Below are 23,044 nucleotides of genomic sequence, written 5' to 3'. Positions count from 1 at the left end.
CTCCCTTCTCTGCCAATGTTGTGATTCTGCTACTAATCATAGAACCACAGAATGGTAGGGTTGGAAGGGACCTCCAGAGATCATCTAGTCCAACCCCCCTGCAGAATAAAGGGATTAGACCAGTTATAATCATGAATATCTAACCTGCACATCTTTTAAGCTGAAGTCATAAACTAATGTTGGCAAGATTTGTATCATTACAGCAGCTTCTTTTTAAACAGAAATCATCACCCATTAGTTCACTAATCATACAGAGTAACTAGCTCTGAGAAGAGAAGCAAAGCAAAGCATGGACAGTAAGTGGGAGAATGCATGAAGTCAGACCACAGCTAACCTACAGAGAACTCCTGGGTTTTGCTAGCTACAGGATTTTAACTATCAAACAAATATACACTTGTTTTCAGTGCAGGTTGGCAGTGGAATTACTTCTCCTGCTTCTAAAACTACCCTATAAATATCACACATTCAACATAATGTCTACTGGATCTACAGCCATGGAGGAGTTCAGTGCATTTAAGCCAGTCCAGTCACAGCATCATGCTGAGATGGCACAAACATCCTGTCCAGGTAAAAGGCCATCCCCAAACTGATTGTTCAATATTCAGTGACAGTTCAGCTCTGGAGGACTCTCCTTTTTTTAAAAAAAATCCAGGTACCATGTGAGTGGAGGCACAAAACATCCCCCACTTTGATCATGTGATGCAGGTGATAGCTGTCAGTCACAGGGAACTGAACAGCGCTTTATTTAATGTCTGCTGTGCTACCAAGGGACAGACACTGACAGCATTTATTAAACAGCAATTTGTATGAACGAGAACAAAATGCCCTGAATGGGGGTCAGCGGGGAAAGATTCTCACTGAGCTCACATTCTGAAAAGGAAGGAAGAAGCCACCTCTGCCACTTTTCTTTTCCTTCCACAATCTACACCTCACTTCTGGGAAACATCCTTTTTTGTATTTTAATTCCTGAGAGGGAAGAGTGATTCACAGGCAGACCAGGGGGAGCATTTCTGTTTCTGTAACATCACCCCACACAGGACTGAGCAGCCTCATGATTCATTCGCTTTTTCAAGTGACTGATTTTGTTCACCCCTTCCCTAGACGACAGCAAAGCCTGGATCCAGCTTTCTGTGAGAAGAGATGGTGCTGTTTAGGAAAGATGTGAGGAGTCTCCTGTTTTCTTTCCTTTACATTCAAGGTCTTACAGAGTAACTACCACACTTCTTCCAGTGAGGAAAAGACAGAATTCATTGATTTTGCTTCTCAGCTGGCTCAATTTAGTTGCTTGTTTTTCAATCTCATGCATGGAACGTCATTGATGAACACCAATATGGGCTTAAGAAATCACAAAAGGACAGGGGAAAGCTATTAAAATATACTATCTATAAGAAATAGGTGGTTTCTTTTACAAATTCTGTGCAAGATAGAAACAGTTCAATGGCCTCAAAGTCAGTATAATTCATTACAACTGTGGCTTCAATACAGTGACATTTTAGGTTTGAAAAATTTCGTGTTTGTTAGGTAAGCCCCAAATCCTGAGTCATATTAAGCAAAGTGTGAATCTGAGAGATTGCTGTTGGTGTTCAAGTGCAATGAGTTACAGGTCAGAGGTTTATGAATACACAGGAGATGCTTGAGAATAGGAAGGATTTAAAAATTTGCTATAAAAGAAAATGGGAGGGTTTTTTTTCCTGTTAACCCTGCGTTCAGTTGGCACTAATTTGCCTCAGAAGTCCTTGGCAGCTTTACTAAATACCTACTCCTAATGACAAATACTATGAGCTAGATGAGGATTTGTAGGTAAAATACTGCTACAGAAAGATTTATTTTCTTCTCTAGAGTTCCCCTCAGACTGTATGCCAGTAAGATGTACCATATGGCTTGAAACACTACTTTAGGAATATATAAACTACGTTCTCTCGCATGCACTTCTCTGAAGGTTTTAAGGATCAAGTCTGAGGAAAGAAGCAATCTTTCCACACCAGTAAGATTATTTTAAGCAAAAGAAAAACAACCAACAAACCACCATGACCTTTGTAGAAACTGAGTTACGTCACTCTTGCTGTGGTAGACATGGCTTATCAGGAGGAAACATGCTGGGTTAATTTAAAGGGTTTTTTTTGCTGGATCTGGAAGAGTGAGAGTTTCTGGAGCAGACTTTTTCCGAGGCCGGTCTTTGGGAACTGTTAGGAAATCAGGAGCATCTGTAGAGAGAGGGGTTGATGGAGCACTAGATGGAGCACTGCGTGTTGAAGAAGGCATGGAAACATTAGAGATAGATATTGCAGGTGGGAAAATCCCAATCTTCTTGTTGGTGGCTTCCTGAGTTGCTCGTTCGAACTCTCGGACTTCATCCATTGTCATGTCTTCAACAGGAAGAAAGATAAAGGCACATTAGAATCAGAGGATCATTTCATTAACTCAGACTATTTCCATCCAAATACTAAATCAGGGAACCACTGCTTATCATGCACATCATTAAGTGATTCTCCACATGAATGCCTTGTAAAGCATCAATCGGAGTACAAAGAGACAAACGTAAAGAAGTATATGAATTGCATACTGATGGTTATTCTGCCTTGGTCTGAACTGAATAAAGATTGCTACCTCTTGTAATTGCTGGAGAAACCAAGCTACTTCCCAGGCAATTAAAGAATACATTTAGATACACAGTCAGCAAGTAGACTTCAGAACTTAAAACTGAGAGGGAGTTTGCTTATTTCATGTAGATTATGAACATGAAGGAGTTAAAGGGCTGTCATGGGTTTGTTTGTCTACTGTAATTATCAAGGGATGAAAAATTCTCTCTCCCCCCATGCACAGCTTCCACTGACTTCTGGTTGCAGCTGCACACACACAACTGAGGCTGTTTTGTTTTTCTACTAATAAAACCTGAAGAATTCTCTCTGACTTGACAAAGCCCCGATATCCTTTCCAAATTTCCCACCAGGAATCTGGCCCTAAACATTTATGGCCAACTGAAAGATCCACCGCTTAGTTCCCTGCAAAACAGAGGCCAAATGAGATGAGAGGTTATAGCCACTTTGCAATGGAAAATTGTGTCCTCAGAAAGCCAAATCTTCTCACGCAGGTGACGACTGTACCACAGTGCTGGAGAAACCCACAAGAGGGCAGGGCGGCCCCAGCGTAGATGTGCTCTGAGCTGAGCCATTCAAAACTTGGTTGATAAAATCTCAAACGAATGACATCTGCTACAAACTGAGAAGTTGAGCAAAAAAAAAGAGACTCTTCTGAAACCTGCTACTCGATGTCTGCATTGCCTGCAAGATGCACACTGAGCCAGATCAAAGAACTGTTATGGTTGTTACTGGATGTCATGTTTAATTTGTAGATTTGAAGTATTTCATTAATACTTTGAATACAATCATCCATTTTATAGATCCTTTGAGCTCCAAAAGCTCAAAACAACCAGAGATAAGCCCACCAGATTTTGAATCAATTTAAAATCCTGGCACATTTGGGTGCCTGAGGGATGGGACTGGCAATGGTGCTTACCATATGTATGACAAAATCCTACATTCTTGGTACATCGATGCTCTTTAATATGACCCAAGCTGCATGCATCTGCAGCCTTGGCTGCAAATGTTAGGTAGAAGCAGCTTTATGTTGTATTACAACATCATATTAAATATACAGAAGCATGCATGTTGCCAGCTGCCTTCTCTCTTCCCTGCAGACCACATCCCAGGGATCTTTTCAGCCACCAGTGCCAGTTAGGAGTGAGGACTAAGCTGGTTTCAAATCTGAGGTAAGTGGTGGAAATAAACAGATTTTCCTCAAGCAGGTACTGCTTGTGCTGGAGATTGATTTAAACCTGTTTTGCTGATCTACATTTTGTTTCACACCCTGTAACAGAGTGTGTAGTGTTTCTCAACTCAAAGGGTTTAAAAGGGCCCTTCCATCAAAGGGAGCCTCTGCATTCATTTCGGCTGCTTTCCACTGAAGACTTCTGTGAAACGTGAAAGAAAAGCTTTTCTTGCATAAATGAAAGTGAAAGAGGACAGGAAGATTTCTCAGTTTACTGGCCATTTAATGAAGACTGGTATTGCTAAGTGGCTGCCTCCAGGACTGATCATTTTAACTTCAGACATGAAATACTTACTGTCCCTTCAGCTGACTTGTGCTTTTTAGCTTGTACTTGCTTTAAATTCCCTTCTGTTCTGACAGACACTCAAGAAAACAAAGTCCATGCCCTGAGCTAAGAAGGTTCAGACTCTTTTTTTCATTCATGACAAATTCTCTCTGATCTCTGTGGCAGTTTTTCCATGTGAGAGCCAGGGATGGCAGACTTCATTCAAAGCCAAATCCTCAAGTGTAGAGCCAAAGTCAAAACCGATTCTCGATGCACTGCTCAGCTAAGGAGTAACCTTGATGTTAACAGAGCTGCAGCATTACAAACACAATCGTTATCTTCCAGATTATTACTTAGACAACATCTTCTCAGGCTGGTGACATTTTCCACTGAGTAATAACAAAGGAAAGACTTCAAGTCGTTCAGGCCTTGCCCCACATTCATTACATGAGTAAAACCACCACTGAGTACCATAGCACAGTAGTAGAAATGAAGGAATAATAACATTTCAGAAGCAAGTATCACTGCATCTTTTCTATTTGCAGATAGTAGTTTCTAATTTTAGGCCTCTACTTGAGGTGTCCAAATTAGAAACTTAAATTCTTTATGAAATTTCCCAAATCTGAATCCAAGACCCTACCCAGCCTTTCTCCACAAACTGCTGTTCCACACTTAGGAAAATACTTCTCACCTTTTTGGTATCTCATCAATAACAACATTAAAATTAGTTGGAAATCATGAATAGTTCATTAGCCATTTTGCTGGTGAAGAAAAGCATTTTATCAGTCCCACTGAAGTTTTCCACTCCCCATGTTCCTGGCTTTTTGACTGAAGCCCTCTGAACTCCTGCATTTTTTAACTATTCAAGTAATAGAAAGTAAAACTCCAATTTAACTTCCTCCTCTGCATTTAGCTGAAATTTGAGAATTGTGTTTTCCTGGAAGACAGGGAGTTGTGTGTGAGCCCAGCCCTACCCTTTCTTACACCAGTGGCACTTTGCAAATGCAAAGGAAAGACTGCACTTCATGGAGGAAGATTCTGTTCCTACTGAAGCAAAAGCTCCCCAGAATTCCACTGACTGGCCAGTAAGATCAGTTGGTTGCTCTTCTCTGATCTGTGCAGGTGTATTAGCCTAGGATGGGCAATATGTTTTAAAAATCGACATACTCTTGCTTTGTCATGGTTCTCTATTTCATCCACAGCAGATGAATGTTGGTTGCAAACTTTAATGTTGGTTTTTTCATGCATATTTTTCTCGTATTCTCGAACATCATCCATAGTCATATCTGTAAAAAGTTCAAGATTGTTGGCATTTTCCATTGATTCAGTGCAAACTTAATTTGTTTCTAAGGAGAAGGTTCTAGGAACAGGCTTTTAGCAGAAGCCAAAAAAAGGATTTAAAAAATAAAAGCATGGAGCAACTAGCTTTATGAAAATGGACTCATAAAGGTAGTTTGTATCAGCCAAGGAAGGTGTAAGAAGGTTAAGTCAAAGGGAGTCAGAGAACAGGAAGGAGTGGAAATTGTTTAGGAGTATCTGTGTAACATAAGGTAGGCAAAAAGTATTGAAGTGCAGGCCTTGGCAAAGGCCAAGATCTTCTAAAAAGACTTTAGAAGATCCTTTGGAATAAAGGATAGATACAGAAATGTTATAAATATTTACTTACCTTTCCAGGCACTTTCAAAAAGATTTTATGTTATCTTTGCATAGTACCTCTCAGAACCAACAAACGTTCTTACTGGTAGAGCACACATCAGCTTAGATTCCAGCAACTAACACACTTAATCATACTGGTAAGTGATTTAATAGTGAATACAGTCACAATTTTGTAGCCTCGGGCAAGTTAATGAATTATAGCAATTAGAAATAGTCTACAAATAGGCTGATTCTATGGTAGGATCATTTCTCATTGTCTAGGCGTGCCTGGTGGTGTCATACTACTGCAGAATCTTAGGTGCTTGCTATGTAACTCCAGGCACTCATTGCAGCTTGTAAAAACATTTGCCATAAATCACATTTGCCATAAAAACATAAATAATCAAATTCATTGATTTGTGACCTCATTCTTCTGAGTATTCCCATGCTTTCACAACAGATCTACTTGAGAGTAAGGTATAAGTTAATACAGAGACTGTCAGGATTTCAGTCTGTTCTTTACAGTGGTTTGTTAACTTCAGAGGTTCATGAAAACAGCCATCAACTTTTTACTCATAAAAATGAAATAGTATTTTATTAGCAGTGTATCCCTTTTGGTAATGTACACTCAAGTTTACTATGTGTCACTTGGATCTACAAATTCTCCTGTCACATCACTCCTTGTTAGGTGATATGAAGCTCTTGCTGCATTTTATGAGACAGCTTTTAAGGGCAGATAAAACTTTAGCTGTGACATTAGTACCACAATACACTGCTTCATCACTGAAAATGAAATGCAGTCTCAAATTCTGATTGAAAGGAAACATGGAATACCAGTAACTCATACTCTTAGTCTTTTACTGTTAGCTGGAGCAAAACCAAGCTCATAAGCCATGTCAGTAACATGCTAAGGATGCATTTTGCCAAGCAGAGAACATGCTCTTTATTAGTAAATAACACCATGAAAAGAGATTTTCTTCAGTGAAATACAGTTTAGTAAGTTTATGACAAGACAGATTCATACTTACAGTATCAGCATCAGTAATCAGTCAGTGACACACGTAACATAACATGCTGTTTAACAATTCATTTCATTACACTGAACAGTTAATTCAGTTTAGCTGACTAATATCATCTCCAAGTCTTTCTCAAACTTTTACTTTAAAAGATGGCAACAGACACCTTGAAAGCACACAGATACTTTAAAAACTGTAGTTTGGAAAAACTCTCCCTACACACAGAAACATGTCCAGAGCAGTACCATGAGAGCTTTACACCTTATATGTATTAAACTGAACTAGACGTATGCAAATTGGGTCTCACTCATTTTGGATAATGCGACAGTTTCTAGTCAGCAAGTCTCACCAACTGTTCCACGTGAGAACCGTGCCATGGGGTAAGGGCTGCACACAGCAGAGTTGCCTCAACTAACTTCCTGTACTTGATTTTTTTAACAGAATCTTGCTAGACACTTCCCCTTTATTCACATCTATTTCAGTCAACTCAGGTTTCTTAGGGTTTGTGCTTAGCCTGACAATTCATTTCTTAACATCCACTGTGTTAGACTCACTGTGACAATATAAATCCAGAAGGTATTTGTGCACCACAATATTTCATTTGTGGAAACAGGATTTCTGACAGGATGCATTCAGAGTTAAGTGGGAAAAATCTGTGGTTAAATGTTTTTGGGCTAAACTATTCCTTACGTTTAACTTTGTGACTACTCACTTGTCATTACTAGTAACTCTGCTCAAGTGCAGGTGACTTTTTGCTTCCCAGTAACATTTCTTTAAGTTTTGCTTTAATAGATATTTTGAGTACTTTTGGGAAATATTTCTGGGCTCAGTTTTTACAAGAAGTCAGGTTTCTTTCTTTGAAGTCATCAGTTTTCCTGATTTTGTACAGGGAAAATAATGGATCACTATATTCCAAGTAAAAAAAGAACTCTTAAGAACTCTTTCTCACTGGATATAAAAATCTCTTACTAGTTTATGGCTATCCCAAAAGAGAAGATATTTTTAGTTGATTTCAGTATTTTTCTGATCATTACAGCACAAGATTTTCATGCAGCATCACATTTACAACACCACTGTGACTTCAAAAGCAAATTCTTCTCTATTTAAAAGAAAAAATAACCACAATGAATTTGTTGTTAGATTCTAGTGTCACTGGAGATGTGTGTTTGCACCAGCTGGGCTAATTGACTGCTTCTAAGCAATGCAGAATGTTGCTGAGTTTTGCCACGTGAAATTCTTGTGGAATGCCCCAAACAGTGGTTCCTTAACAAGGGGCTAAATAAACATTCTAGATATATTCCCAAATTCCTGTGTTACAGGAATGTCTTCAAAACTGTTCTACCACTATCTGTGATTCATAGAATCATAGAACCATTACAGTTGGAAAAGATCTTTAAGATCATTGAGTCCAACCACTAACCTCCCACTGCCAAGCCCATCACTAAACCAAACACCACGTCCCTCAGCAACCCATCTGCGTGTCTTTTGAATACCTCTAGGGACGGTGACTCGACCACCTCCCTGGATTACAGATACATCTTACTGAAGATGCATGTAAAAAGCACAAACCCTGTGAGCTTATTTTGTACAATGTAATTGGCTGTTTTGTTATTCAGATGGCTCTGCACTGCTGAAAGGGCCCATTCCTACAGCTGGTTCACAGATTCAGAACAGTTTCTGCAGGCAGCTGCTGTTGAATCAGACCCAGTAGGCTCTAGGTTTGCATTCATTTTTCAGAAGGAACATTGGAGCTCCATCTTTTCTTTATTGCAATGCATATTAACAGCTTAAAACTTTCTTAAAAAGCTGAAACTCTGTTGGATCAGAGGCCTCAGAGGTTTGCAGCATGGAAATGACTGCATGTTAATGCAGTCTTAGTAAGAAGCTTTATTCAGACTTTGCATGTGGCAATCTGTATCGATGACTCTTGACAGGGGCAGCTTCTGTCTGTCTACAATGCAGAGTGATGGGACTGATGCATATACACATGGGATGTAGAGGCATCCTGCTATGCTGCCTAATGCTACCTAAAATACAGCCCACCCTTGTTACAGAGAACCTGCTGTAACTGCATGCTCCAGAGAAACTGAACATAATCCCATCTCTTTCATGAACAACTTATTCTAGGATCTGGTGATCCATGAAAGTGAATGGAAATCTGTCATTAATTATCATAAGCTTTGTATCAGCCCTCTTAAGTGGCTAAATGTGGAGAATACTTACCATACCACTCATCAACCCAGGCAAAAGCCTGCCGGTGACCGATCAACAGGATGTCTCTGACCACCTGCAAACAAGGAAAAGGTTCAATACCTCTGTGGCAACAAACACTTCAGAAAAGTAACACCGTTGTCTTTCAATACCTTTGGAAGTGAAAAATATTCTGACAGTTTTGTGTCTAAAAAGATGTGCCCCAGAGAGTCAGCCATACTGGCTGGGAAGGTCTTGTAGCCCAACCTCTCACCTGACGTGGATCACACTGGCACGGCTGTGACTAACAGGGGAAACCATTTGGAAACATAAACAGAGTCCATTAACCTTTGGGAAATGAGATGTTCTGGAACCCTTCTTTTTCTTTGTCAGTTTTTAAACATGTGGAAGGACAACAGTCTGAAAAAGATCATTTGGCTGTGACACCGGTCATTAATTATTTGTTTAATCGAGTGACTGGAAAACTTTGCCACTACCTGTAAGAAATTCTGCACATCACTGCTATGTGCTTTGTCAGGTGGTTCCAGGCTTTGTCAAGTTTATATCCAGAGATAAACTCTTTGGCCCTGCTCCAGATGTCTTAGACCTTGAGAGAGATCTGAAAGCAGATTCGGCTGAGCTCCCTATCTTCTACACAGCCAGAGTTACATTCTTCTGCAGGGTGGTACTCAAGTTCTGCTTATGTGAAGGATAAGAAGCAGCTCCTGTTTCACTGACCTTGTGTACAAATTGCTCTACTCTGGTCTGAAGTCCCCAGACTTCAAATTTCACAGTCACAAGTTTGTAAGAACACATAATTGGCTGATGGGTCTCTCTCCAGCCTTCTTTTAGTTGGCCTCTCCCAGTTTTCTGTGACTTGAAATATTTAGGATCCTGCAAAACAAAGAAAAAACGCAGGAGAGGAAGTGCCATTTGTCACCTTCTAAAGTAAATGGTTTGATATGACATGAAATATGAAAACATGATGAAAAAGTAATGTGAAATTGACTTAAATAAGCACTAGGATAGTCTGAAATCCAATCCTGTCTTTTATCCAACAGCCGGTGAATCAATGGCAGAGTATTCTTGGAGATGCTTTGACAATCATATCACCAGGATGTTTTCTGCTATAGGAAAATAGGTTCTTGCAAGTCATTACAATCCAGTGCACTCCAAGTGTTATTTATGGCCTTTGGAAAAAAACAAGTGTGGCTTCTTCAGAGCTTGCTTTTCCACTGCTGCCTCAGTGTGACTTATTAATACTTTCTATCCATGGCTGTCTTCCTGAACTCATATCCAGTTTGAGCTGTGACACATCAACACTGCTGTGACCCTGACAATGCCAGTTTCAATTTTAAGTGAACTTGTATATCCAGGTAGCCAGCTAAGTATGAAACTCCTCCAGTTCAGCCATCTCTGGTTGCAGCTGAGTTATGGGCAAAACACTAATTTCACCCCTGTCTCTCTTTTACAACCTAGAAAATCCATTAAGTTGGTGTTGAAATTACAACAGCAAGAGCAAAAAATCCAATAAGGGCCTTAGTTATCTGGAAAGTTTACTTTTCTCTGTACAAGAGACACCTTTATCTATTGCAGTGTTATTTTTCATAGTGGTATAATTCCATTTCACTTTATGTCCAGTCCTGATAATTACATCTTGTAAATAATTTACAGTTAAGCATTGATTTTCAAAACCTGAAAATAATGTAGTTTCAGTAAATTCATAGGGGAGCTTCTAAAATCTGTCTTCAAGAGTAACCACCAGTGCTTATCTGTGTTGGCCTCCCCAAAAGCTAGATCTGGGAAGTACATGCTTTGTTATAAAAGCAGTTAAACACCTATGTAAGTACATGCTTCAGTTATGCACTGCCTGGAAGACAGTCAGGAGGAAAACTAACAAAACATTGATAAGACTCCTCTGATCTTAATTTTCTTTCATTCACTGTGAGCTTATATGTCATTCTGCTTTCCTTTTTCCTGATGTTTAGTTATCTCATGTCTTGGCTTCTGATCTTATCCATTTTTTTAAAGCTCTGCCATTAAAGCTTCTTTATAAAGCTCTAATCAGGTGACAGTCTTCCTCCTCGGTCAAAGTCATTGCTTTTATTGCTGACATGCTCTTTTCTAAATAGAGACTTCAAGCTCATAGTATAATAAGGTTTCAATGGTAAATCACCATAAAAAACAATTCAGCATCATCATATATCAGAGCAACACACCACTGTAGGGCACAACTCATAGGCACAGGCTGTTGCCAATCTTACTCTATAAAGCTGTTAAGATTGGTTTCGATATTTTCTGGTTGGAAGAGTCGTTTTGTAACTGATCATTGCCTGAAACAATCAATAAAGTAACAATAAAAGAAAAAGTAAAAAGGGAACTGAGACATAACATTCAGAAAGACACAAAATTCCAGTAGATAGTTCCAGGAATAAAGACATAATTACAGAAAATATGATTGCAAATATTCCTGCAAAATAAGTATTTCTAAAAAGGACCATCAACAGAAAATAGTTTCACAGAAGGAAGATGCTGCTTCTTACATACAAATATGGTTCTGGTGTGATGGAGCCATTTCAAATACGCACTTTAATAACACTGAGTGTTGCACTTTATGACCCTTCAGCGATAACCAGATCTATAATGGAACAACAATGCAGTCCAAAGGGATTTAATGTAATGAATTTGAGTCAGTATCAAGCATTCAGTATTTATAAATAAGAATTAAACCATGAACAGCTGCCCTGCATGACTGCTCAGTCACGCATAAACTCGTGTCTCGTTCAAACTGCCACAACCCCCTGGATGCTGTGAGAGCAGTGCTTTGCTTTGCTCTGCTTTGCTTTTGTGAAGTTAACCCAGCAGACAAGTGGATTCACAGTGGAAATTGTTCCTAAATTGGTGGCCCACAAATCACCCACTACTGCAATGACATGACTCTGAGCTGCAAATTCCTTCAATGATGCCCAGAGATGGCACTTTTGCTTCCCTTAATCATCTCTGTTTTTATTGAAGGACATGATGTTTAGTCACAAATTGGCTGGACAATTCCAAGCAAAGAGCCAGGCAATGATGGACAGTGTGGGCAACTGATATCCAACAGCTTTTATGGAAATTCCTGACTTTCTGAAAGCATTCACATATTGATGAATGGAAGCCAGAAAACGGAAAGAATTCAGAGGAATAGATTTCCAGCCTGCTGTATGAAGGTTGAAGCTGTTAAAGATCTTACTGAGGCTTGCTCAGTTGAGCTAAAACTCAAAGACTAAGCTGAGTAAGATACACAGTGATATTAAGCAAAGTCAACTTGAGAGTTTAATCTCAGGGTCATCAATTCAAAGGGCACAAGTGTTTTACAGAGGTGAGTCATTATAGTAAGTAAAAGCAATATCATGTGGCTTTTTACCCCAGTGCTAAAAAATTTGGTGTTTCATAAAGTCTTGGACTCTTTAGAAATTGTTTGTGCTGTGGTTTGTATGAGGAAACATTTAGGGGAAGAATCTCTTTATTTATCTCTATATTTTGCACATATTTACCCTTTTCCAAGGCTTCTGCTATTGGCCATAGCCACAGGGAGCATCCCACACCAAAATGACCTTTGGTATGACCAGGGCTGCTAATCTTTTGCTCTTCAGAATCTGATCAAAAGCCCACTGAAATCAATAAGAACTTGGAGATGAAAGCCACAACCCTGAATGGTTTTATGTGCCTATCTCATGGCTTCAAATAGCCAGATGAATCTTTTCTGCAATGAGGCATGTAAGTTCCTTCTAAAAAAAAATGAAGCAGGGGCAATAATTTTCTATTAAATGCAAGTAAGAATAGTACTGGTACACAGAACTGCTTCTCCTGACTTCCATGCTGTAGCTCACCAATTAGGTTAGTCAGATAGAATTAGACTCCTGTGCCACGCTCACATCACTCCAGGCCCCAGGAGGAAGCGCTGAGCTCCTGCCTGTACCTGATCACGGCTGTTCCTTATTCCTGTGAGAGGTTTGGTCACTTGCAAAACATACACCAGAGGCAGCAGGCTGGTGTGAAGGAGCATGCTGTCTAGGCAGGAACTGTGGCATGTATGTTCTAAACACTTATGTGAGTGACTAGAAACTAGGGAAGCTGATCTTTGATCTGACCCCATTTATATGTCACTTGGATCAATAATTTTGTGTCTGCCTTCTTTTTGCTGTTAGTTATCCATGCCTTTCTTTGTAGAGAAGCCATCATCCAAAGAATACTGTGTCTATTCACTGTTTTCCCCTTAATTTATCTACTGGCTAAATCCTCAATCTGTTTCAAATGTAATGGCATAGATAAAATCTTTTTGTTTAAATAACCTTCTCGTCCTTTTATCAGACACAATTTATTAGGAAAGCCCATCTGGCAAATCCTTTTGCTACAGAGGAGCAAAACCTACTCTGTATTTGCAATACATTATTGCCAGGTGCAGAGTGATTTAAAAATAGCACTTCTGCTAACATAGCAGAAACATCATTACCCGTGAGCTGGGCTTATTTGAGAATAAAATGTAAAATCACCATAAAAAAAAGAGCAAGGCACAGTGTGATGGACGTGGCTTCAAACACAGCGCTCTCCTGGTGTTTCTTACTTAGGCCACTTAGGTCCTGGCTCAATGTGCTTATTGTTGGAGATTCCATTATTTAGCATTTAGTTACTTAACCTTCCTCATGGACTGCAGATGTCACAGGCAGCAGGTGTGGACCTGTCACCCCGTTTGCAGGAGGCAAACAGCGACATGTTGACCGTTCTGCACGAGGTTGGTGAAATGCCTTTTCAGGTTTAATTCTGAAACGTTACTTTTTGCTTAAGTAATGAAATACATTTTTTGCTTACAGAAAGGTTCCAAAACTACATGGGCATGCTTTCCCTTCTCTCTGCCATGCTATCAGGCCTGATTTGAATGTGCCATATTATCCTGCAGCTGGCAACATGTCCTTTGTCCGTATGGAGCATCCTGGATGGAGCATCCTGCTGGCACTGATGTGTCTTGAAAATTACTTGCTGCTTGGGTGGCCATTTGTGTATGGAAAAAGATCATAGGATGGAATGGGTTGGAAGAGACCTTTAGAAATCATCTAGTCCAACCCCCCTGCCAAAGCAGGCCCCACCTAGATCAGGTTGTACAGGAATGTGTCCAGGTGGGTGTTGAAGACCTCCAAGGAAGGAGCCTCCACACCCTCCCTGGGCAGCCTGTGCCAGGGCTCCCTCACCCTCACTGTAAAATAGTTTTTTCTCATGTTTAAATGGAACTTCTTGTGTTCCAGCTTCTTTCCATTACCCCTTGTTCTGTCACTATATACAACAGAAAAAAGTGCTGCCCCAACATCCTGACATCTTCAGTTTAGATAGCTGTAAATATTAATGAGACCCCTGAGAGGCAAGGTACCGAAGCTGAATATGCTCTCCAGAGGTGAAAGTGCTTTGTGCTTATTCCATGCAGCCTGTTCTCTCATTGGAAGGTTTCTGATGTCCCAGAAACTGATTCTTCCTTCCTCCCTTTTAATGCATGGATCCATTTTTTCAGACTCATCTTGCAATATATTCCACCACTGTGCTTTTGATGTGCAGTCAATTTTTTCCCTTTAAACTGAAGACTATTTTGTTTGATCTTGAATTTCAGAACCAGTCCTTCATGATTTTAATACATGTGATCTGGCATTTCACCATCAGCTGTAGTTGCTAGGTTTTGGATTTCAGCTTCTGTAGCTAGGGCTCTGGAAAGATCTGTTGATGTAAAGATGCTGCTATAGACATTCATGTGGAGTCAGATCTTAAAGACTTGTGTTTTTACTCTTATAAAATTTCCATTAAAATGTATTTTCTGGAAGAGACAGCTAAATGCTTAACAACTGTACATACTCACACAGTTCTGAGGTGATAATCCAGACACTTTCTGTAAGCTCACAACTGATGTAAGCAACAGGAACTCGTCATCTGTTTTCGCTGCGCCCTGTACTAACATGTACTAACTGTACTAACATGTTGCACACATTCACCGTGGGGCTGAGGCAGATGTATTACTTCAGCTACCATAATTTTCTGGCTCTGGAATGTGACAAGAGGTTTTGTTACTCTGAAAGTACCTGGACAGTAGTAAGCTGGATCTGTTACAGGGCAGTTGTGTTGAAGCAAAATAAGGCAGAGACTGCAGAAGAAAACTGCAACAGCTGCATGACATCCTTGTGTTTGGAAGTAACTTTAAAAGTTTATTCCATTTGTCCAACTCTCAGCTGCTTTGTTACAAACAGGAAATGAAATACTGTTAATTTTGAGAACTTGAGTATGTTCCCAAAGAACATTTTGCTCAGTAGCTCACATCTACAGTAAATGTTTCATTTCAGCGAATGATTCACTTGAGGCCCTCACTCTTCAGCACAGCTCGGTTTTATTCTTTTCTATAATTCAGATAAATATATATGTCTATATGGGGAATACATGATGGCTGGTGATACATATTCATTGATGGTAAAGTCACAAGGAAATGACTTTACAAAACGTACAACTGTTCTTACCTGCAGGCTTGTGCATTCTTTATAGAGAAATACCAAATCCTGTGTTCAATGTCATATGTACACTTAGATTTGGAAACATATGTGACTCCATACAGAAAAACAGGCAAATCTGTTAGCTTGGATCTAGCCTCAAGCCTTCCTAATTTGGAACATCACATTTAAACTTCTTAAAAGTTTAAGGATTTTTAGGTCCATGCTTGTAAGAAAAAAAAGGCTTTGAGAAGTGGCAGCACTGTTAAGTAGCCCAGTGGCTACTTCACAGTGAACTCTGCAGATAGTCATTGCATCAAGATTGACTTTGGGATATCCACTACTGCTGCAGTTCTACCTCCTCCAGGCTTCTGCAAGGGCAGCTCCTGTGACAGCAGAAATCAGTACATCTCCACAGAAGACAGAACTGGACTCTCTATGTGTTTGTAACAGCTAACAAAACAGTCTTCTGGCTGGCTATTTACTCAGTGATTTAAGCCCGTTTGTGCATGCACTGATAGATAAGCCCTCCATTCTTCGGGGAATTCAACTCACTCGGATGATTCTGGTCAAGAGATCACTCAGTGTTACTGTCAGAGGTTTCTTTAGAGTGCTCCTCAATGCAACAACAACTCTCTTTAAGCCTCTAGCTAACTATATTTTTTACTTTCAATTTTATTCAGTATTTAGGAGATAAAAAGCAGACATGCAGAAAGTTGAATTCAATCATTTTCCCTTCAGTCTTCATGACATATTCATGGGACACTTTTCCTCTCTCAGCACCAGCAGAAGTCAAAATGAGGAGTGCAATTCAAATGGCAGATTATACATATGAAGAAGTTTTGCACATTTTGTCTTTCTACACGTGAATCATTACTCTGTAAGTTACAATGGAAGGAAGGATATAGATCTGTTTATATGATTCATGTCAGGGCAATTGAAAAGGATTTTTTAGATCACAGCTGCTAGGAAGCAGAGAATAGTTACTTCTTTTGTTCATCCTAAGCCTGGTGCTGAACCCTCTCTGGAAGCTGCAGTATTACCACCTTCATTGCTGACATGGGTGTAACACATACACAACTACATCTACTGTTGATAGAAAGGAGAAAACCAACACTAAAACGGCTGCAGTTTGTTCTGTTCTAATCAACAAGTTATTTCATGCACTAACTCAAAGAAAAGTTGCAGTCCAACTGTAGGTGGGAGCTTTTCACACAGAAGACATTTAAAGTAAAAAAATATAGGAAATCACAAATACTAACTTAATAGCAACCATGTAATTAGTGCTGTCTGATCATATCCAAAATCACCAGTCTACAAAGCACTAACAGAGAGAGAGCAGTTGAAGTGATGTGTGAATGGTTTAAATTATTTAAGCTAATCTCTAATACACAGTAACACAACTACATGATGACATTTTCTGTTAGGAACTTAAGTATATTTTTAATTGAAGAGGGATGCACTTTCACTGGGATACAAAAGAAACATAAAGCTCATTTCTAGAAGCTGTTAGGTATCCTGACCCTGATCCAGAACTTGCTTGATATTAAGCATGTGAAAGGTCCCTTGAAACAAAGAGGTTACTCATCTGCCTGAGAGAGAAAATCATTCTCTTTCTGGAGAAGAGTCAGAACACTTATCCTGTGGGATCTAATTCTTAAATCCTGAGGATTTTACTTCAGTTTTAATCTTTAAACTTGGTATCCACTCAGATTAAATGATCTAAAAGCAGCCAAATTGTTACTAGCGTAACTAAAATTCCCTTCAAAAGCTTACAGTAAATGGGTTTTACTTATCTCTGAAACTCTTATTTGGAAGACACAGACTGTTTCCCATTTACACAGAGTTACTTTTTGTGCTCTTCTGATGGAAAACACATGGAGATTACATTTACAAACATTAAAAGTCTTTTTATAGTCCCTAAATGATGTAAGAGGCCTCATCAGAAATGGGAATTTGGCTTCATGTTCATCACGTGCCAGTATAAAAACCCCACAGTTTGTAAACTTTGGAAGATACTGAATTCAACTACTATTAATCCAGTATCAGTTACAGTACATGCACAGTCAAGTGCTAAGGTGTTCTTACATTTTGTACGAATTCTGAGACATGATTTGGTAGTCAACATAGAAATCATCCATCAGTACAGCAAAAACAACAGATGCTGGGCTATTTTTGTTGTTTAAACCCATGTAAAATTCCATTTTGCTTGGAATCGAGTCTCTAGATTTGTCTTTGAAATAACAACACAAAGACTCTGACATTCTTTTCTCACTTAACATGAGGCTGGCTTTCGGGGTCATAAGCTTAATCAGATGAAAATTATGCTTTATAGCTGGCCATTATGAATGGGAAGGAAAAGTTACAAGCTAAGTGTTACCTTCATATTTACATTTCCTGGAAGTGCACATACTGAAATGAAAAATCTGACATGACTGCTTTAAAACACAGTCAAATGCTGACCCATTCCATAGCAGCAGTCACTTCTAAACGGGACTAGAAGACCGTGGAGTTCAAATAAGATGATGGGACCAATAAGCTGTTTCATGAGGTCTTATGTAATTTTGGGTACTAAACAGATGGGTTTCATTATCTAAGGAAATTTATACAATTACTTTTCATTTTCCTGTAGACCCAATTTTGGTTTATGACCCGTACATTAAATTTGAAATAGGATCTATAAATGGAAGCTAACAAGTACCTGACTTTTTTAGTCTGAAATTCATGTCTCCTATGGTATAGAAATATATTCATTGGCAAGACCTCATTTTCTATCCTAAAAATAATTATGTAGTCTCATTTTGTATAGTCAAACAGCTGCCATACTCGTTGCCAGCTATGAATATACACTTGGCTCCAGAGGCAAATCATATCTCCAAAATTAAAGGCAAGCATAGATCTCATCATTCCTCTCTAGCTACTTGTTGTGAACCATCATCATTTTTCAAGTCTGAGGTTAAAATATCGAGAACTCATCTTCATTTGCATGGTGGCTGCTGATTTCATAACAGTGAATTGCACTGACCTAAAAGAAACATGCTCTTCAGAGACGTGCACAATCAAATATACATGGGAGCAATTTTCAGGGGAATTTTAAGAGAGTGAATGCATCTGTTGCCATTGATGCTTTTTGGCAGATTCACTGCAGTATGGAGTATGCTTCAGTCCCTCTTGGTCCTGTGTCACAGTTGTCCCTGAGCAGCTGTGCAGCAACCCTATTCTCACTGCAGCCTCTTCTTAGGCTTAGGCAGTTCAGATGACTTAGTAGCCAGGGCAGGATGCAAATAAGGACAACAGTGATGTTTAAAATTGCTCAGACCAGCAAACAGTTGACCTTCATGATTCAAAGAAAAGTACTTTTCTACTTTGAATAAATGAATATCAAAGATCTGGTGCAGAATCTCTTCTGATAAAGGTATGAAAGCATTTCAAGAGGTTGGAGGAATTATCTGCAAAAGAAAGTGTCAGGCAGTCTAGATAGAGAGGTACCTATCTGCTTTTCCTCTAATTGAAAGCTTTTTACATACTACTGACCAGCCAGTTTTCATACAACAAAAAGACTGTTATTACTCCTATCAAGTCTTTCCTGCAGCCTTCTTCACAACTCCACAACCAAGTTGCCTCTTACCTCTGACTCTTTGTAGTAGCGCTCAGGAATTTCATCGCTGGCAATATCAATAAAGCAGACTTCTCGCTCCAGATCTTTAGCTTCTTTGTCAAAAATCTGCAAGAGTTGAAGAAATTCAGCACTGTAACAGAAGAACACCCTTACAAAATCCACCTGGAATAACAATTACAGCTACTTCAATGACTTGTGGGACATAATGCATTTCAGGTTTGTGCCTGATGTAAAATACTGAAGTGTTTGCAGGGACACACTCACATTCTGGAGCCTACTGCAGGGATCAAAGGGAAGAAAAGGTGTATTCTCAATATGATATATAAGCAAAGTGCTCCTCAGCAAGATTAACAACAGCTTGAATGAATTAAGCCACTGACATTTTTGGGAAGGATCCCCTATGTTGGATCAAGGGCCAGTGGACTGTTCCAAATACCACATTGTGTTCAGCACTGAGAGCCCACACTGCTGCTCTTCCTGGCACTTTGTGGAGTGGACAAATTGCAAAATCAGCAACCAGGATTGTTTTTATTGTATTCTCTAATCTTTGAGCTAGATTCCATCACCATGTGAAACACCTGACTTTCTGGCCTCTGGGCATTTCTAACCTTTTCACTCTAGGGACAATAAAGAAATGCAGGTGTTCTGTGTGAACTAGTCAGGACAAGTAACTGCTGTACTGAGAATCCAAACTTTGTTTGAACTGCCCTCAGTGGAAGCTGGCAACTCCCACTAGGCATTTATACACACACACAGAGATTATTTTCACTGTAATCCTTTAGGACCTGGTTTTAAACCCCAAGTCTCTCATTCTGTGCAGGGCAAATGATTGGTATATTTTGAAAATTCAGGTCATTAGTAACACTTATGTGCCTGATTTATTTAGACACCTTAGTGACCCATGTGGCTTCAGCTATGCCTGCAATAAATTTCTACTCGTGATTCTGTGACTTGGAAAGAGTGACTAGTGAAAAGGCTACCATAAATCAGTGTCACAAAATGCAGGGAAGTTGTGCATACACTGTCAAGATCAGTAACAAGCTAACAATGTGATTTTTCCTTTGGGGCACAACGTTCTAAGGCCAAGGTTTCCAGGAAGCATCAATAGTTCAGCTCTTTTTTTGGTAACTAAATGTAGTGAATGTTCTATTAATTTAATTTAGTTTCTTCCTAGAGGAACAGTTAGAAATACAAAATGCCAGCAACAATTCAGTAACGAGAGTACTGCTTTGTAATTTCTGAAAGACATGTGGCTTCCCATTTAAGGCTCTGAGCAGGACAACGATGAATGAGTGTACCACCTAGTAAGAAGAACATGGCTCAGGAAATCATAATTCAAATAAATGAAAAGCTGAAGTTTGACTCTGCAGTTTTAACTTGTCTTGGTAGTTAACAGTACTGGAATAAAAGAGGCAGCACTGAATGCTTACTGAACTGGATATAACATGTGAACATGTCTGAAACTGCAGAAGAGCAGAACAAAGAGAAACTCCAGTCTGGTTTTATTTGTGTACTCATTTTGCTTCTCCAGCCCTTGTCTTGCAAAAAATTACATTGATTAGTTGTATAAATTTGTGCTGAGAGATCTTTCCCCTGCAGTGCTCTTTCTTAGAATTAAAAAAAAAACCCACATTTTTTAAACAACTGTTATATTTTCTTTATATAAAGCAGGTTGCTTTTGGTAAGCTTCCTTGCATGCTTGTTTCCTAAACAAATTGAGATATGCAGAGCAGTCCCTTGATGAAATCAGGTGAACTGTTTCTGAAACAAGATGCATTTCACCACAATCTCTGAGCTTTAAATAAAATAATGGAGATTTCTCTTAAATGGACATTGCCAGGTCAGCTGAGGCTCTGAATCAGTACATTTAAGCACATGTATATCTCTGCACATTTGCAAGGACCTAAAGTGGGATCGTTACCCAATATCTTATGTGAAGAAACGTGCCCTGCTCTGTCACAGGCTTCATCCACATATTGCACATCTAAGTAATATAGTTTTAAATTCATTTTCTCTCTTTAAAATGCTTTGACAGAAGTGGAGATGACAGATGCCTTTACCAATCTGTCAAAACCAGAAGGAATTTTTCTACCGTTTGGGCTATGCCTTATTTGCTGCTCAGGCTATCTCTGACCATTTCCTCCATTCCAAAAGTTGAATGACATTCTCACTTCCCTTAGCTGGCAGAAGTCATTGTCTAATTGTTTATGTTTCTCTCCCTCTTAGATTGTCCTCACAAGATTTGTAGATAGAGATTTAATCTTCTCATTCGATCAGCAGCAGAAAATAAGAAGTCATTAGAGAGCAGGACTGATTTCTTTCTTAGCTCTAACTCTCTTATTGCCTCTCCTAGCCACATAATCTGAGATAGTCTTAAAGGGAGGGAGGATGGGTTTACTGCATTTATGATCAAAGAGATTAGAGAAATGTAAAAGTTTTAAAGGAAGAGATTAAAGGCCACAAAAAGAAGCATAAGGCTCCCAATCTGTGCAACTGTATTTGCAAATGTGCAGAAAATGAATGGTGAGAACAATCTGTATCCTTAAGAAGATGATGTAGAAAGGCAGAATATTAAATATTGTATTGGAAAGAACTGGACAGACTTTACATTTGGAAGCCAAGTAATTAAGTGAGATGGAAAAACAGTCAATTGGAAAACAAAGAGTAACTCAAGATGAAGTGTCCTTTTTGCTGTGGGTTTGGGGGATTTTTTGGTGGGGGGTTGTGACAACTTTTTTACAACAGACCAACATTTGTCATCTGGTCCACTTTAACTCTCCTTTTCCTGAAGGCAAATTTGGTCTAAAATAATAACTTACCTACTCAGAACTCGATTTACAGAGTTTTATTCAGTGGATAACTTTTCAGTAAGTCTTGTTCCACCTTCAGTTACCTCCAAAGTCCTTTAATTTGCTTTTGAGATTTACTTGGGCAAAGATTACAGGAATTGACCAATTTCAAACCTGTTCACTGGCTACAACTATTTATGTGGACACACATCATTTGGAGCAATTCTTCCACGGAAAAAGATTGTTACTCTCCCTCAGAGCAGTAAATTTGGCCCCCTGAATGGAATGGGAACATCACTGTCTGCCACAGAGGGGAAGAGGCAGTTACATATTTATCAGCAGCCTTGCTCCCCACTCCTTGCTATCTCCATGTCACGATTCCTCTCTTATTCCATCTCATACAAAATATCTCTTTTAGATTTGTACTTTCTGAACAGAGAAATGTCTTTTTATGCAATTACATCCAAGTAGCTATGCTTTCAAGATCATAACAGACTATCAGCAATATTTACAGCGATCCCTTTTTTTAAAGTCACGCCTATTTCAAGTGCTACATTTACTAATTAACTTCAGGAGTTCACTTAGAGAAAAACTAGAGTTAGGACCATATTACTTGTTCACACTTTCTGTCAGTATGAGCTTTATCTACTCTGCAACAGCCATATATGCTTGGGATATACTATTTGTAGTTATGTTCAACAAAAAGAGAGCTCTTCACCCAGCAGGGATTTTGAGCTAACCTTTCCACTGGTCTGTAGGTATTTTTTGAATTAGAGGGGGAAAGCTTCAGAAACCTGAGATTTTTCATTGCAAATTATACAGGAAACAAGCAGACACTCAATAAAAAAGTCCAGGTGCAATTAAATCTTCTGTAAAACTGACCCTAGCTCTGATTCTGACATATTTTGCAGTGATGCCCAGCAACCCATTAGACAATTTACAGAATGATACCCTGTACTGTGGTGAGGCTAAACCAGGGCACAGCTGAATCCATTTCATCTGAAATCAGTGTTTCATGGCAGTTTCTTTAAATAGCAAATTTACATTTGATTTACATGTGCTATACTGAAGTTTGTTACAACCTAGTTCCACGTTATGAAGAGAGGAGACAAAAATAGAAGAAAATCCCACCCTAAACTCAGCAAAGCTGGAAACAGCTTTTCTTCTCAACTGGCCATATCTAACATTTTACTTTCCTCAAA

The 23,044-nt window shown here is 39.2% G+C and overlaps 1 protein-coding gene across 1 annotated transcript in view; it reads right to left on the bottom strand.

Annotated features, from left to right (window-relative positions):
• Window positions 1-2,275: 2,275 nt before the first annotated feature.
• The window catches only part of PITPNC1 (phosphatidylinositol transfer protein cytoplasmic 1), a 79,620-nt gene continuing 58,851 nt past the window's right edge, over window positions 2,276-23,044 (bottom strand). The window contains exons 6-10 of the mRNA XM_062010484.1: window positions 19,063-19,158; window positions 9,673-9,828; window positions 8,968-9,031; window positions 5,261-5,379; window positions 2,276-2,366 (exon numbers count right to left, since the gene is read on the bottom strand). Coding sequence (XP_061866468.1) covers window positions 2,361-2,366; window positions 5,261-5,379; window positions 8,968-9,031; window positions 9,673-9,828; window positions 19,063-19,158 — 441 coding nt within the window. The 3' untranslated portion in view covers window positions 2,276-2,360. The remainder of the gene's footprint in view (window positions 2,367-5,260; window positions 5,380-8,967; window positions 9,032-9,672; window positions 9,829-19,062; window positions 19,159-23,044) is intronic.

The sequence above is a fragment of the Colius striatus genome, chromosome 18, assembly GCF_028858725.1.
Source record: "Colius striatus isolate bColStr4 chromosome 18, bColStr4.1.hap1, whole genome shotgun sequence".
Lineage (NCBI taxonomy): Eukaryota > Metazoa > Chordata > Aves > Coliiformes > Coliidae > Colius > Colius striatus.
This window is presented reverse-complemented; position numbering and strand designations above follow the sequence as displayed.